At 44.8% G+C, this 14,025-nt stretch overlaps 1 protein-coding gene across 1 annotated transcript in view; it reads right to left on the bottom strand.

Moving 5' to 3' along the window:
- The window catches only part of LOC311102682 (protein Daple-like), a 103,401-nt gene that overhangs the window by 46,049 nt on the left and 43,327 nt on the right, over positions 1-14,025 (bottom strand). Inside the window, exon 4 of the mRNA XM_084144053.1 lies at positions 2,088-2,157. Coding sequence (XP_084000179.1) covers positions 2,088-2,157 — 70 coding nt within the window. The remainder of the gene's footprint in view (positions 1-2,087; positions 2,158-14,025) is intronic.

Here is a 14,025-nt window from a genome sequence, read left to right as displayed (position 1 = left end):
TTCATACTACACATCCATCCACAAACAATAATATGAACACATACCCCATTACCCACTATTCAGATTCAGTTCACATACCAAGGCTGGCTTACAGCAAAAGCCTTCCAACAACACCATCACTCCCATTCGTACACCACTATTGTTCTTGACTGCTAAACACGTTTTCTTATAAGGGCCAATCAAAGGCCTTGATCTAGATAAATTGGCACCGGTAGGAAAATAAAATCTGCCAAATGGGTCCTGATAAAAAGTTATTTCTGTGTCTGACAGTCGCAGGAAACAACATGTAAAACAAGCATGCGCGCGTCAGGGTAGTGGCCTAACCCATGAAAGACCTAGCCGCCAGCAGGAGAAGGCACAACACTGTCTGTCTGACGGTGAAGCTGAACACTTCAAACATGAGGATGAGGCAATTTAAGATGGCATCATCCTGAAGATATTTTATCCCATGCCAGCACAGTTACAAAAGCCATGGAAATAACTGGTCTGGTGATCCTTTTATTCATTAATGCATACAGTACAGCACTGTACTGCATGAACTATACTGAACAAAAATATAAATGCAACAAGTAAAATGTTGGTACCATGTTTCATGAGCTGAAATAAAATATCCCAGAATGTTTCCATACGCACAACAAGCTTATTTCTCTTCAATTTGTGCACAACATTTTTTACATCCCTTTTAGTGAACATTTCTCCTTTGCCAAGATAATCCTTCCACCTGACTGATGTGGCACATCAAGAAGCTGATTAAACAGCATGATCATTACACAGGTGCACCTTGTGCTGGAGACAAAAGGCCACTACAATGTGCAGTTTTGTCACACAACAGATGTCTCATGTTTTGAGGGAGTGTGCTGCCAGAGAATTGAATGTTAATTTCTCTATCATAAGCCGCCTCGCCGATGTCGTTTTAGAGTATTCGTGAGTACATCCAACCGGCCTCACAACCACAGACCACGTGTAACCACGCCAGCCCAGGACCTCTACATCCAGCTTCTTCACCTGCGGGATCGTCTGAGACCAGCCACACAGACAGCTGATGAAACTGAGGAGTATTTATGTCTGTAATAAAGCCCTTTTGTGGAGAAAAACTCATTCTGATTGGCTGGGCCTGGCTCCCCAGTGGGTGGGCCTCCCAGGCCAACCCATGGCTGCACCCCTGCCCAGTAATGTGAAATCCATAGATTAGGGCCTAATTCATTTATTTAAATTGACGGATTTCCTTATATGAACTGTAACTCAAAATCTTTGAAAGTATTGCATGTTGCGTTTATATTTTTGTTCAGTATACATACAGTATGTGTGGGCTATGGGGTATTCGTTTTATGGAGCTATCATGGAGTTTCAAAAGCCTTAAGTATATAGAGGAGGCCCCAAGAACCACACTAGCTAGATGGAATCTGTCGTAACAGAGTAGCATACACAAGATATGGTTCTGTGTTCTGAGATGAAATTATATGAGGAAACAAAAACAACTCTTCCTTCTCATAAACGTTTAGTTTGTACTAAATCAGACTATGGTCCCATCAAGGCCCAATACTATAGTAGCATTAGGTGAACTATTCCCAGCTGTGCCTGTGTCTGTGTCTTGAGGACAGCGGGCCTCTGTATCTGCCCTCTACTCACCCACTATAATCAGGTCTGGCCCTCTCCATAGCCACAAACATACAGCTAGCCATATCAGGTGTGACCCTGAGAGGTTGTCGACACTAGGCCGGAGGCCCCTCACACTCAGCACTCTACATGGCCTGATTAACCTCCTACATGCAGATAGACAGACTGCAGGGTTCCAAATGGGCCTTTTCCTGCCTTTCCCACTTCCTGACTGACCCCAAAAAAGGGCCACAACATGTGCATCCCTCTCACCCAACAGAGAACAGGCCCTCATTCAGGACAGTATAGTAACTGGCCTGCAATGACAAGGGGATATGTAGAGTGGCTTTTTAACAACTTGTTAGTATGTAGGGGACAATGTAAGCACTTGTTGTGAATCTTGCACTAGCTAGCTAGTCAACTGGATTTCGAGGAGTAGCTACCTGAGACTTGTTGTGCGTTTGGGAACAAGAGACAGAGCACCACAGTACCTGAGAGGGGGTCCTTAGCCATGGTCAGCACATTAGGCAGGGTCATCAGGATGAGCTGCTGGAGACACTCCTGAAATCACAGAGGAGAACATAAGAGGTTAACTAACAGAAGTAATAGAGGAAGGAAACAATAGCAGCAGAAGTCCTGTGTGCCTGCCACTGCCGGTAAGGCAGTCATGGTTAACTAGGCTACCTCATAAAGCCCCAGCCTCCAGCCAGAACAGAACAGGACGCTTCCACTGGCGTGAATATGGAGGGCGAGGTCGCTTACAAACCTCTACCAGCGACCCACAGCTAGGTGGGAACGGGAAACACACATTGACAGACAGACAACCTTGATGGAAATGAGCCCGTTTTCAGCTTGTGGAGAACATGTTTGGGGAGGAGGGAAGTTCACATAGCAATCAATGCAGTGCCCAGCTGTAACCCTCTCCTAGTGACAAAATATCTGCTGAACTCTAGGCTGCAATAACAAACACATTCACAGCCAGACTTTTTATTTTCTTATTTTACCTGGTAAGTTGACTGAGAACACATTCTCATTTACAGCAACGACCTGGGGAATAGTTACAGGGGGGAGGAGAGGGGATGAATGAACCAATTGGAAGCTGGGGATGATTAGGTGGCCATGATGGTATGAGGGCCAGATTGGGAATTTAGCCAAGACACCGGGGTTACCACCCCTACTCTTACGATAAGTGCCATGGGAACTTTAGTGACCACAGAGTCAGGACACCCGTTTAACATCCCATCTGAAAGACAGCACCCTACACAGGGCAATGTCCCCACTCACTGCCCTGGGGCATTGGGATATTTATTTATTTTTAGACCAGAGGACAGAGTGCCTCCTACTGGCCCGCCAACACCACTTCCAGCAGCATCTGGTCTCCCATCCAGGGACCAACCAGGACCAACCCTGCATAGCTTCAGAGGCAAGCCAGCAGTGGGATGCAGGGTGGTATGCTGCTGGCAACTGGACACATTGAGAGGTAGGAAGGAACACAATCACATACATACACACAACCTGTGCACGTACGTACTGTTTGTTCTCTCATGTCACACTCCCATGCCTCTGTCTGTCTGTCTGTCTGTCTGTGTGTGTGAGAGAGAGTGAGTGAACCTGAGGCGCAATGGACACCTTGATAACAGGCTATAACACAGCACACAGTAGACAAGACCCAACACGTCCAAATGACCTCAGCCCCTCGTTTAAACACATACACACCCCTACACAGACACTACACACACACACAAACACACTGCTGGTATGTCACCTGTAATGATTATAGCTGTAAACACCAGGCACGTGCTTCACACAACTCATTGTGGTAGAAAGAATAACTTTACTCTAGTTGGAGAGTTTAACTGAAGTCAGTTTAAATATTCTTCAGGTCATACTGCAGGTCTTGTAATGACATAAAATGGGAAAACTGAAAGATTAGGTTTAGGTCCAAAAGGCTTCTTAACAGCTTTAACCCCCAAGCCATAAGACTCCTGAACAGCTAATCATGGCTACCCGGACTATTTGCATTGTCCCCCACCCCCCCACCCCCACTATTACGCTGCTGCTACTCTTTGTTTATTATCTATGCATAGTCAATTTAACTACCTACATGTACATATTACCTCAATTACCTCGACTAACCTGTGCCCCCGCACATTGACTCTGTACTGGTACCCCCTGTATATAGCCTCGCTACTGTTATTTTACTGCTGCTCTTTATTTTTTTTTATTTTTTTTCTTAACACTTATTTTTCTTAAAACTGCATTGTTGGTTAAGGGCTTGTAAGTTAGCATTTCACTGTAAGGTCTACAACTGCTGTATTCAGCGCATGTGACAAATACAATTTTATTTTATTTTATTTGATTTGTGGTCAACCCCTGACTGAAGCAAGTGACTAAAATCCTGACCCAAGCCAAGCCCAGTCACATGACATGAGCAAGCTTGACAGACAGAGAGAGAACTGACACCAATCAGCAGCACCTAAATACAGAAGTTAGCCTACTATGACATCACTCCTTTTCTTTCCCCTCCAGACTCTGGAGGCATTAGATTAGAAAGGCCTGGGGGAGAAGAGAAGAGGGGCCTCCTGTATAGAGGGTCTGGGTGGTGGTATGATGACCACCCACTCTCCCTCCCTGGCAGAGGACTCGGCCTAGCTACAGCTCTATTGTCAGGTAAAAACTGTTGAACATTCCATTTGTTACCCTTGTCATCCACAAAAACGCCCCCCACTTCTCCATTTAAAATGCTCTGAACTAGAAACCAGGACCGCACAATGGGTTTAGAAAGAGCAGAACAGAGCAGTCCAATTGCCTGCAAAGCTTCTCATCTTACACTAGCAGCACCTTAGAGATGTCACGAGAATAAAAAGATGGGTGTTACTTTTCCTTAGCTAAGGTTACCTGGTTGTTGTGAAAATCTGGGTGCATATTTGGACATTCAACAATAACCTTCTCAAGTGTTATGGCCTACAACATTAAAACTTTAAACTAAATCAACATTAAACAATGTCCAATTACCAGCTTTTTGTCATGTGGCTAGCACTGGGGCTTTGTGGAGGAGTTACAGGCTTCATGTTTCAGTAGACAGGTGATCATAGAGAGGAACCTGAGGGGGAATGACAGCTCTGAGACAGGCTGCCTATCAGTTTACCCTCTGGAGGACAGGCCAGTGAGGACACTAACAGTAGCTGCAGGTGTTGGATATGATGCATATCTAAATATACTGAACAAAAATATAAACGCAACATGTAAAGTTAAGGTCCCATGTTTCATGAGCTGAAATAAAAGATCCCAAAAATGTGTAACCACGCCAGCCCAGGACCTCTACATCCAGCTTCTTCACCTGCGGGATCGTCTGAGACCAGCCACACAGACAGCTGATGAAACTGAGGAGTATTTCTGTCTGTAATAAAGCCGTTTTGTGGAGGAAAACTCATTCTGATTGGCTGGGCCTGGCTCCCCAGTGGGTGGGCCTATTCCCTCCCAGGCCCACCCATGGCTGTGCCCCTGCCCAGTCATGTGAAATCCATAGATTAGGGCCTAATGAATTTATTTTGATTGACTGATTAATTTCTATGAACTGTAACTCAGTAAAATCTTTGAAATTGTTGCATGTTGCGTTTATATTTTTGTTCAGTATAGTTCTTCCCTAACTCTGTCTACATCCCAAATGGCAGCCAGGCTCTGGTCAAAAGTAGTGGACTATAAAGCGAATAGGGTGTCATTTGGGAAGCATATTCTCTTTGCCTGGTCAACTCCTGCTGTCAGCCAGTCCAAACCAACTCCATCAGGAGCAGAGGAGAAACCAAACCAGAGCAAATTAAACATGACAGCACCCTTGCAGATGATGCCTCTAAGGCTATAACTAACCAAAGAGCATATTGATGGAAATAGGAGAGATATTGCCTTGTTGTTTCTCCAGTACTCGGCTCATTAGGCACCAAACTGAAAAAAAGGACTGAAACAGGGAGGGGGAAAACACTAATTTTCATTTGACCTTTTAAAATGTTTTGGTATGGTGGGCTTAACTGAACATGACACTGTGGTATTAGCCAAGTTAGTGGAAAACAACAGGCTAACTGGCTGGGACACACTAATACACTAAAAAAATACGTCCGTTTTACATTATTGATGGATTTCAGCATTCAGGTAAGGTCATGTTCAGGTACTGGAGTCTCCTCTTCTATCCAATCGCTCTCTCTTTTTCCATTACCCACCTAACAATGATAATTACTTCAAGTACAAAAACTACAATGTTTTCGGTGACCTCATATTCGTGTGTGATGCAGTAGGTAGGAACGTCCATTTGACAACAGCCATTTCCACTCTCAAATCTACCTTTGTTACATCATTAGGCGTGAGATGAGTTAGCACTACAGATAAAAAAGTGAAAGGTCGATGGGAATCTCCATCACAGATAAAAGGAGAAAGAGACGAGAGCTCCAGTCTCCTCTCCAACCTCCCCCACCACCACCAAGATCAAGGAGACAGAGGCAGGCTGGGTAGCTCTGCTCCGCTCCAGCGCTGGGCTCTACACAGTAACGTCAATCAGAGCATTCCCACAGGCCACACAGCCCTCAATTGGCCTCCCCATCACTGATCCTCTCCCCCCTCAGCACAGACAGACCATGGAAACAGCAGGACTCCTGCTTCCATCCACTCTACCGGGGCTGCTTCAAAGCACCACTTCTATACTTGCATACTAATTTGTGTAACTGGGCGAAAGCAGAGGCAATCTCACTCAGACGTTTAAGTTATTGCACTTAAAATACAGAAATTCCCTTCCCCATGCTATTCCAACGTATTGTAGGTGTTCAGCATAAACAATGGGCTGTATATACAGAGCTCAATGAGCAGGTATTATCAGAGGGAGAAAGACCACACCCTAAAAAAGTTTTCCTGAGGAGAAGGCAACACTAGTCTATAGTCAACAGTGCTGCTACTGTTGTGTTAGGGGGGCCCTACAGTGTTCTGCTCCTGTTCTATGGGATGAGGCCCGACGGGCACATAGGAGTCTGCTAGCAGCTAGCTGGTAGTCCTGAGCAACAGACTTCTGCAATAGCCTGGGGACACAGTTAGCTAGCTGGAGGCCCTTGAGGGTGTCACAGCTATGAACAATCTGGCGATATGCCCAGCCAGCACCCTGCACCCAACTGCTGCCACCTGCCACCCTACCTACCAAGGCAAACAGCAGAGTGACTGTCTGAGGATATTACCACGCTACACTGGAAACATAAGGACCTGACTCACAGGGAAACACACACTGGCTACCTGGGTTGTTTTTGTCACATTGAACTGAGAACAATTAATGACGCATGCTAAAGGTCCAGGTCCTTCAATATGATTTAGATTTTGTTCTGAAATGTGTATAATATTCTGTATAAAAGGTGTAATAAGTTGTATATCATTTCTGTGAAGGCTGTATTTGTGTGAACAATGTAAAAAGGAAAAATAAACAACAAAAGGAAATGAAGAATGCTATGTAAAAAAAAAAATCTAGGTATTGGTTGAGTGGAGGAAGTCATCATGTTCAGTAAAATCACAGAGACTGGATCAATACCCATAGTAGAACAGAACAGCCTGGTGAGTATTTCAATATATTATATGTAAGTGACCCATTTAGAGAAAAACCCCTACACCCCCCTTGGTCTGACCTCTGATCCAGGCTAGGATCAATAACACAATCACCAGCTACCCACACTCACTGGTGGAGCTCAATCACATGGGCTGTGTGTGTGTGTGTGTGTGTGTGTGTGTGTGTGTGTGTGTGTGTGTGTGTGCGCATGTGTGAGAGAGAGGGGGGAAAAGAGAGAGAGGGGGAAAGAGAGAGAGGGGGAACAGAGAGAGAGGGGAAAAGAGAGAGAGAGGGGAAAAGAGAGGGAGGGGGGGGGGTGAAGAGAGAAACCACTAGTCAATTCCCCCAATGTTCATGGCCCATCTCCCCTGTTAACTGTCCCAGTGCACCATATTCCCTGTTGGGTAGACACCCACCATTCCCTTCCCAGAACTGACTACACTTCTGTAAATAGTAAGCACTCATACATACAACGCTTCAGTATGTACACATTTTAACATCGATGTTCTGTGAATGCTTCTCTGCTATGAACTAATCATTCCATCAGCAGAGCTTCAGTGGCTGTTTTCTTCACAATTCTGACCACACCGTACTGAATTATTTCTCACCTGGGCGCCTCGGTCTAGTCTACAGGTATCTCAACAACCACAGGGTACTACATACGCTATATAAAGCGGTACATTATGAGAGACGGGGTTTGGTAATAACTGCCTGTGCAGATATACTGTACAGAAAACAGACAGACTGAGAGGCATGGAGGAAAGAGAGTGATCATTAATTGCAAAGACAAAGAGGCTAAAATAAGAAGTTACGGCGCAATTGCAGTGCAAAGTATTCAGACCCCTTGACTTTTTCCACATTTTGTTAAGTTACAGCCTTATTCTAAAATGGATTAAATAAAAAAATTATTCATCAATCTACACACAATACCACATAATGACAAAGCAAAAACAGTTTTAGTAATTTTTGCAAATTTGTTACAAATAAAACATAAACATCTTATTTACATATGTACTCAGACCGTATGCTATGAGACTCGAAATTGAGCTCAGGTGCATCCTGTTTCCATTGATCATCCTTGAGATGTTTCTACAACTTGGAGTTCACCGGTGGTAAATTCAATTGATTGGACATGATTTGGAAAGGCACACACCTATCTATATAAAGGTCCCACAGTTGACAGTGCATGTCAACTTTGCACTGTAATAGCGCCGTTACAGCTGATGCCTGCTGGACTGTTCCTTTACACGGTACCCTGTCCTGTTTATTCTGTTTAGCCTCAGCCCAAACTTTATCACCATTACCAGTTGTTGTCTTAGCTCTCTCTAATAACACCTGTGATTGCTTTAAGCCTCTCTCCCATGTCAATATGCCTTGCCTATTGCTGTTTGGGTTAGTTCTTATTATACAGTCCCTCTCAAACTGCCTCAAATAGTTCCTTTGTTCCACCCCCCATACACGCCGAGACCGGCTCAATCGGTGCCTCCAGTGATGCTATCTCTTTCATTGTTACCCAACGCTTAGGTTTACCTCAACTGTACTCATATCCTTCCATATCCTTTTCTGTACATAATGCCCTGAATCTTTTCTACAACGCCCGGAAATCTGCCCCCTTTATTCTCTGTACCCAACGCACTAGAAGACCAGTTCTTAAAGCCTTTAGTCGTATGCTTATTCTAGTCCTCCTCTGTTCCTCTGGGTATGTAGAGGTTAACCCAGGCCCTGTAGCCACCAGTATCACTCCTACTCCCCAAGAGCTATCATTTGTTGACTTCTGTAACCGTAAAAGCCTTGGTTTTCTGCACGTAAATATCAGAAGCCTCCTTCCTAAGTTTGAGTTATTCACTGTGTTAGCACACTCCGCCAACCCTGATGTTCTAGCAGTGTCTGAATCCTGGCTTAGGAAGGCCACCAAAAATTCTGAAATGTCCATCCCCAACTATAACATTTTCCGTCTAGTTAGAACTGCCAAAAGGGGTGGAGTTGCAATCTACTGTAGAGCTCTATCATACTATCTAGGTCTGTGCCCAAACAGTTTGAGCTTCTACTTCTAAAAATCCACCTTTCCAGAAATAAGTCTCGCACTGTTGCCGCTTGCTACAGACCCCCCTCAGCCCCCAGCTGTGCCCTGGACGCCGTATGTGAACTGATTGCCCCCCATTTATCCTCAGAGTTCGTACTGCTTGGTGACCTAAATTGGGATATGCTTAACACCCCGGCCATCCTACAATCCAAACTAGATGCCCTCAATCTCACACAAATTATCAACGAACCTACCAGGTACAACCCTAAATCCGTAAACATGGGTACCCTCATAGATATCATCCTGACTAACTTACCCTCTAAATACACCTCCGCTGTCTTCAACCAGGATCTCAGCGATCACTGCCTTATTGCCTGCGTCCGTAACAGGTCCACGGTCAAACGACCACCCCTCTTCACTGTCAAACGCTCCCTAAAACACTTCAGCGAGCAGGCCTTCCTAATTGACCTTTGCAAATTATGGTGGAAAATAAGTATTTGGTCACCTACAAACAAGCAAGATTTCTGGCTCTCACAGACCTGTAACTTCTTCTTTAAGAGGCTCCTCTGTCCTCCACTTGTTACCTGTATTAATGGCACCTTTTTGAACTTATTATCAGTATATAAAAGACACCTGTCCACAACCTCAAACAGTCACACTCCAAACTCCACTATGGCCAAGACCAAAGAGCTGTCAAAGGACACCAGAAACAAAATTGTAGACCTGCACCAGGCTGGGAAGACTGAATCTACAATAGGTAAGCAGCTTGGTTTGAAGAAATCAACTGTGGGAGCAATTATTAGGAAATGGAAGACATACAAGACCACTGATAATCTCCCTCGATCTGGGGCTCCACGCAAGATCTCACCCCGTGGGGTCAAAATGATCACAAGAACGGTGAGCAAAAATCCCAGAACCACACGGGGGGACCTAGTGAATGACCTGCAGAGAGCTGGGACCAAAGTAACAAAGCCTAACATCAGTAACACACTACGCCGCCAGGGACTCAAATCCTGCAGTGCCAGACGTGTCCCCCTGCTTAAGCCAGTACATGTCCAGGCCCGTCTGAAGTTTGCTAGAGTGCATTTGGATAATCCAGAAGAGGATTGGGAGAATGTCATATGGTCAGATGAAACCAAAATAGAACTTTTTGGTAAAAACTCAACTCGTCGTGTTTGGAGGACAAAGAATGCTGAGTTGCATCCAAAGAACACCATACCTACTGTGAAGCATGGGGGTGGAAACATCATGCTTTGGGGCTGTTTTTCTGCAAAGGGACCAGGACGACTGATCCGTGTAAAGGAAAGAATGAATGGGGCCATGTATCGTGAGATTTTGAGTAAAAACCTCCTTCCATCAGCAAGGGCATTGAAGATGAAACGTGGCTGGGTCTTTCAGCATGACAATGATCCCAAACACATCGCCCGGGCAACGAAGGAGTGGCTTCGTAAGAAGCATTTCAAGGTCCTGGAGTGGCCTAGCCAGTCTCCAGATCTCAACCCCATAGAAAATCTTTGGAGGGAGTTGAAAGTCCGTGTTGCCCAGCGACAGCCCCAAAACATCACTGCTCTAGAGGAGATCTGCATGGAGGAATGGGCCAAAATACCAGCAACAGTGTGTGAAAACCTTGTGAAGACTTACAGAAAACGTTTGACCTGTGTCATTGCCAACAAAGCGTATATAACAAAGTATTGAGAAACTTTTGTTATTGACCAAATACTTATTTTCCACCATAATTTGCAAATAAATTCATAAAAAATCCTACAATGTGATTTTCTGGAATTTCTTTTTCTCATTTTGTCTGTCATAGTTGACGTGTACCTATGATGAAAATTACAGGCCTCTCATCTTTTTAAGTGGGAGAACTTGCACAATTGGTGGCTGACTAAATACTTTTTTTCCCCACTGTATAGCCCCTGGTTCTCCTCAGACTTGACTGCCCTTGACCAGCACAAAAACATCCAGTGGCGTACTGCATTAGCATCAAATTGCCCCCGCGATATGCAACTTTTCAGGGAAGTTAGGAACCAATATACACAAGCAGTTAGGAAAGCAAAGGCTAACTTTTTCAAACAGAAATTTGCATCCTGTAGCACTAACTCCAAAAAGTTTTGGGACACTAAAGTCCATGGAGAATAAGAGCACTTCCTCCCAGCTGCCCACTGCACTGAGGCTAGGAAACACTATCACCACCGATAAATCTACAATAATCGAGAATTTCAACAAGCATTTTGCTACGGCTGGCCATGCTTTCCACCTGGCTACCACTACCCTGGCCACCAGCTCTGCACCCTCCGCTGCAACTTGCCTTGGTTCCTCAAATGACTGCCTCGCCTGGTTCACCAACTACTTCTCAGATAGAGTTCAATGTGTCAAAAATTGTCTGGACCTATGGCAGTCTCTATGGGGGTGCCACAGGGTTCAATTCTTGGGCCGACTCTTTTCTCTGTGTATATCAATGATGTCGCTCTTGCTGCTGGTGACTCTCAGATCCACCTCTACGCAGACGACACCATTTTGTATACATCTGGCCCTTCATTGGACACTGTTAACAAACCTCCAAACGAGCTTCAATGCCATACAACACTCTTTCAGTAGCCTCCAACTGCTCTTAAACACTAGTAAAACTAAATGAATGCTCTTCAATCGAACGCTGCTGGCACCCGCCCACCCGACTAGAATCACTACTCTCGACGGGTCTGACCTAGAGTATGTGGACAACTACAAATACCTAGGTGTCTGGTTAGACCGTAAACTCTCCTTCCAGACTCACATTAAGAATCTCCAATCCAAAGTTAAATCTAGAATCGGTTTCCTATTTCGCAACAAAGCCTCCTTCACTCATGCTGCCAAACATGCCCTCGTAAAACTGACTATCCTACCGATCCTTGACTTCGGCGATGTCATTTACAAAATAGCCTCCAACACTCTACTCAGCAAATTGGATGTAGTCTATCACAGTGCCATCCGTTCTCCAAAGCCCCATATACTACCCACCACTGTGACCTGTACGCTCTTGTTGGCTGGTCCTCACTACATATTCGTCGCCAAACCCACTGGCTCCAGGCAATCTATAAATCACTACTAGGCAAATCCCCGCCTTATCTTAGCTCATTGGTCACCATAGCAACACCCACCCGTAGTATGCGCTCCAGCAGGTATATCTCACTGGTCATCCCCAAAGCCAACACCTCCTTTGGCCGCCATTCCTTCCAGTTCTCTGCTGCCAATGACTGGAACAAATTGCAAAAATCTCTGAAGCTGGAGACTCTCATCTCCCTCACTAACTTTAAGCATCAGTTGTCAGAGCACCTTACCGATCACTGCACCTGTACACAGCCCATCTGAAATTAGCCCACCCAACTACCTCATCCCTATATTGTTATTTATTTTGCTTAATTTCACCCCAGTATCTCTATTTGCACATCATCTCTTGCACATCTATCATTCCAGTGTTAATACTAATTGTAATTATTTTGCACTATAGCCTATTTATTGCCTTACCTCCATAACTTGCTACATTTGCACACACTGTATATATATTTTCTGTTGTATTTTTGACTTTGTTTTTTTTACCCCATATGTAACTCTGTGTTGTTGTTTTTATCGCACTGCTTTGCTTTATCTTGGCCAGGTCGCAGTTGTAAATGAGAACTTGTTCTCAACTAGCTTACCTGGTTAAATAAAGGTGAAATAAAAATAAAATAAAAAATGTCAGAGCAAAAACCAAGCCATGAGGTCGAAGGACTTGTCCGTAGAGCTCAGAGACAGGATTGTGTCTAGGCACAGATCTGGGGAAGCGTACCAAAAAATGTCTGAGCATTGAAGGTCCCCAAGAACACAGTGGCCTCCATCATTCTTTAATGGAAGAAGTTTGGAACCACCAAGACTCTTCCTAGAGCTGGCCTCCCGTAAAAACTGAGCAATCGGGGGAGAAGGGTCTTGGTCAGGGAGGTGACCAAGAACCCGATGGTCACTCTGAAAGAGCTCCAGAGTTCCTCTGTGGAGATGGAATAACCTTCCAGAACGACAACCATCTCTGCAGCACTCCACCAAATCAGGCCTTTATGGCAGACTGGCCAGACAGAAGCTACTCCTCAGTAACAGGCACGACAGTAGGCTTGGAGTTTGCCAAGAGGCACCTAAAGGACTGACCATGAGAAACAAGATTCTCTGGTCTGATGTAACCAAGATTGAACTCTCTGGCCTGAAAGTCAAGCGTCACGTCTGGAGGAAACCTGGCACCATCCCTATGGTGAAGCATGGTGGTGGCAGCATCATGCTGTGGGATGTTTTTCAGCAGCAGGGACTGGGAGACTAGTCAGGATCGAGGGAAAGATTAACAGAGCAAAGTACAGAGAGATCCTTAATGAAAACCTGCTCCAGAGCTCCCAAGACCTCAGACTGGGGCGAAGGTTCACCTTCCAACAGGACAACGACCCTAAGCACACAGCCAAGACAACGCAGGAGTGGCTTCGGGACAAGTCTCTGAATGTCCTTGAGTGGCCCAGCCAGAGCCTAGACTTGATCCCGATCTAACATCTCTGGAGAGACTTGAAAATAGTGACGTTCCCCATCCAACCTGACGTTCCCAAATACAGGTGTGCCAAGGTTGGAGCGGTATACCAAAGAACACTCAAGGCTGTAATTGCTGCCAAAGGTGTTTCAACAATGTACTGAGTAAAGGGTCTGAATACTTATGTAAATTCGATTTCAGTTTTTTATTTTTAATACATTTTCAAAAAAAATCTAAAAACCTTATTTTGCTTTGTCATTATGGGGTATTTTGTGTAGATTAATGAGGGGAAAAAACAATTTTATAATAAGGCAGTAA

Source organism: Coregonus lavaretus, assembly GCF_964263955.1.
Source record: "Coregonus lavaretus genome assembly, chromosome: 27".
NCBI classification, from domain to species: Eukaryota; Metazoa; Chordata; class Actinopteri; order Salmoniformes; family Salmonidae; genus Coregonus; species Coregonus lavaretus.
The sequence above is the reverse complement of the archived record's forward strand: the minus strand, read 5'-3'. Positions and strand labels throughout refer to the sequence as shown.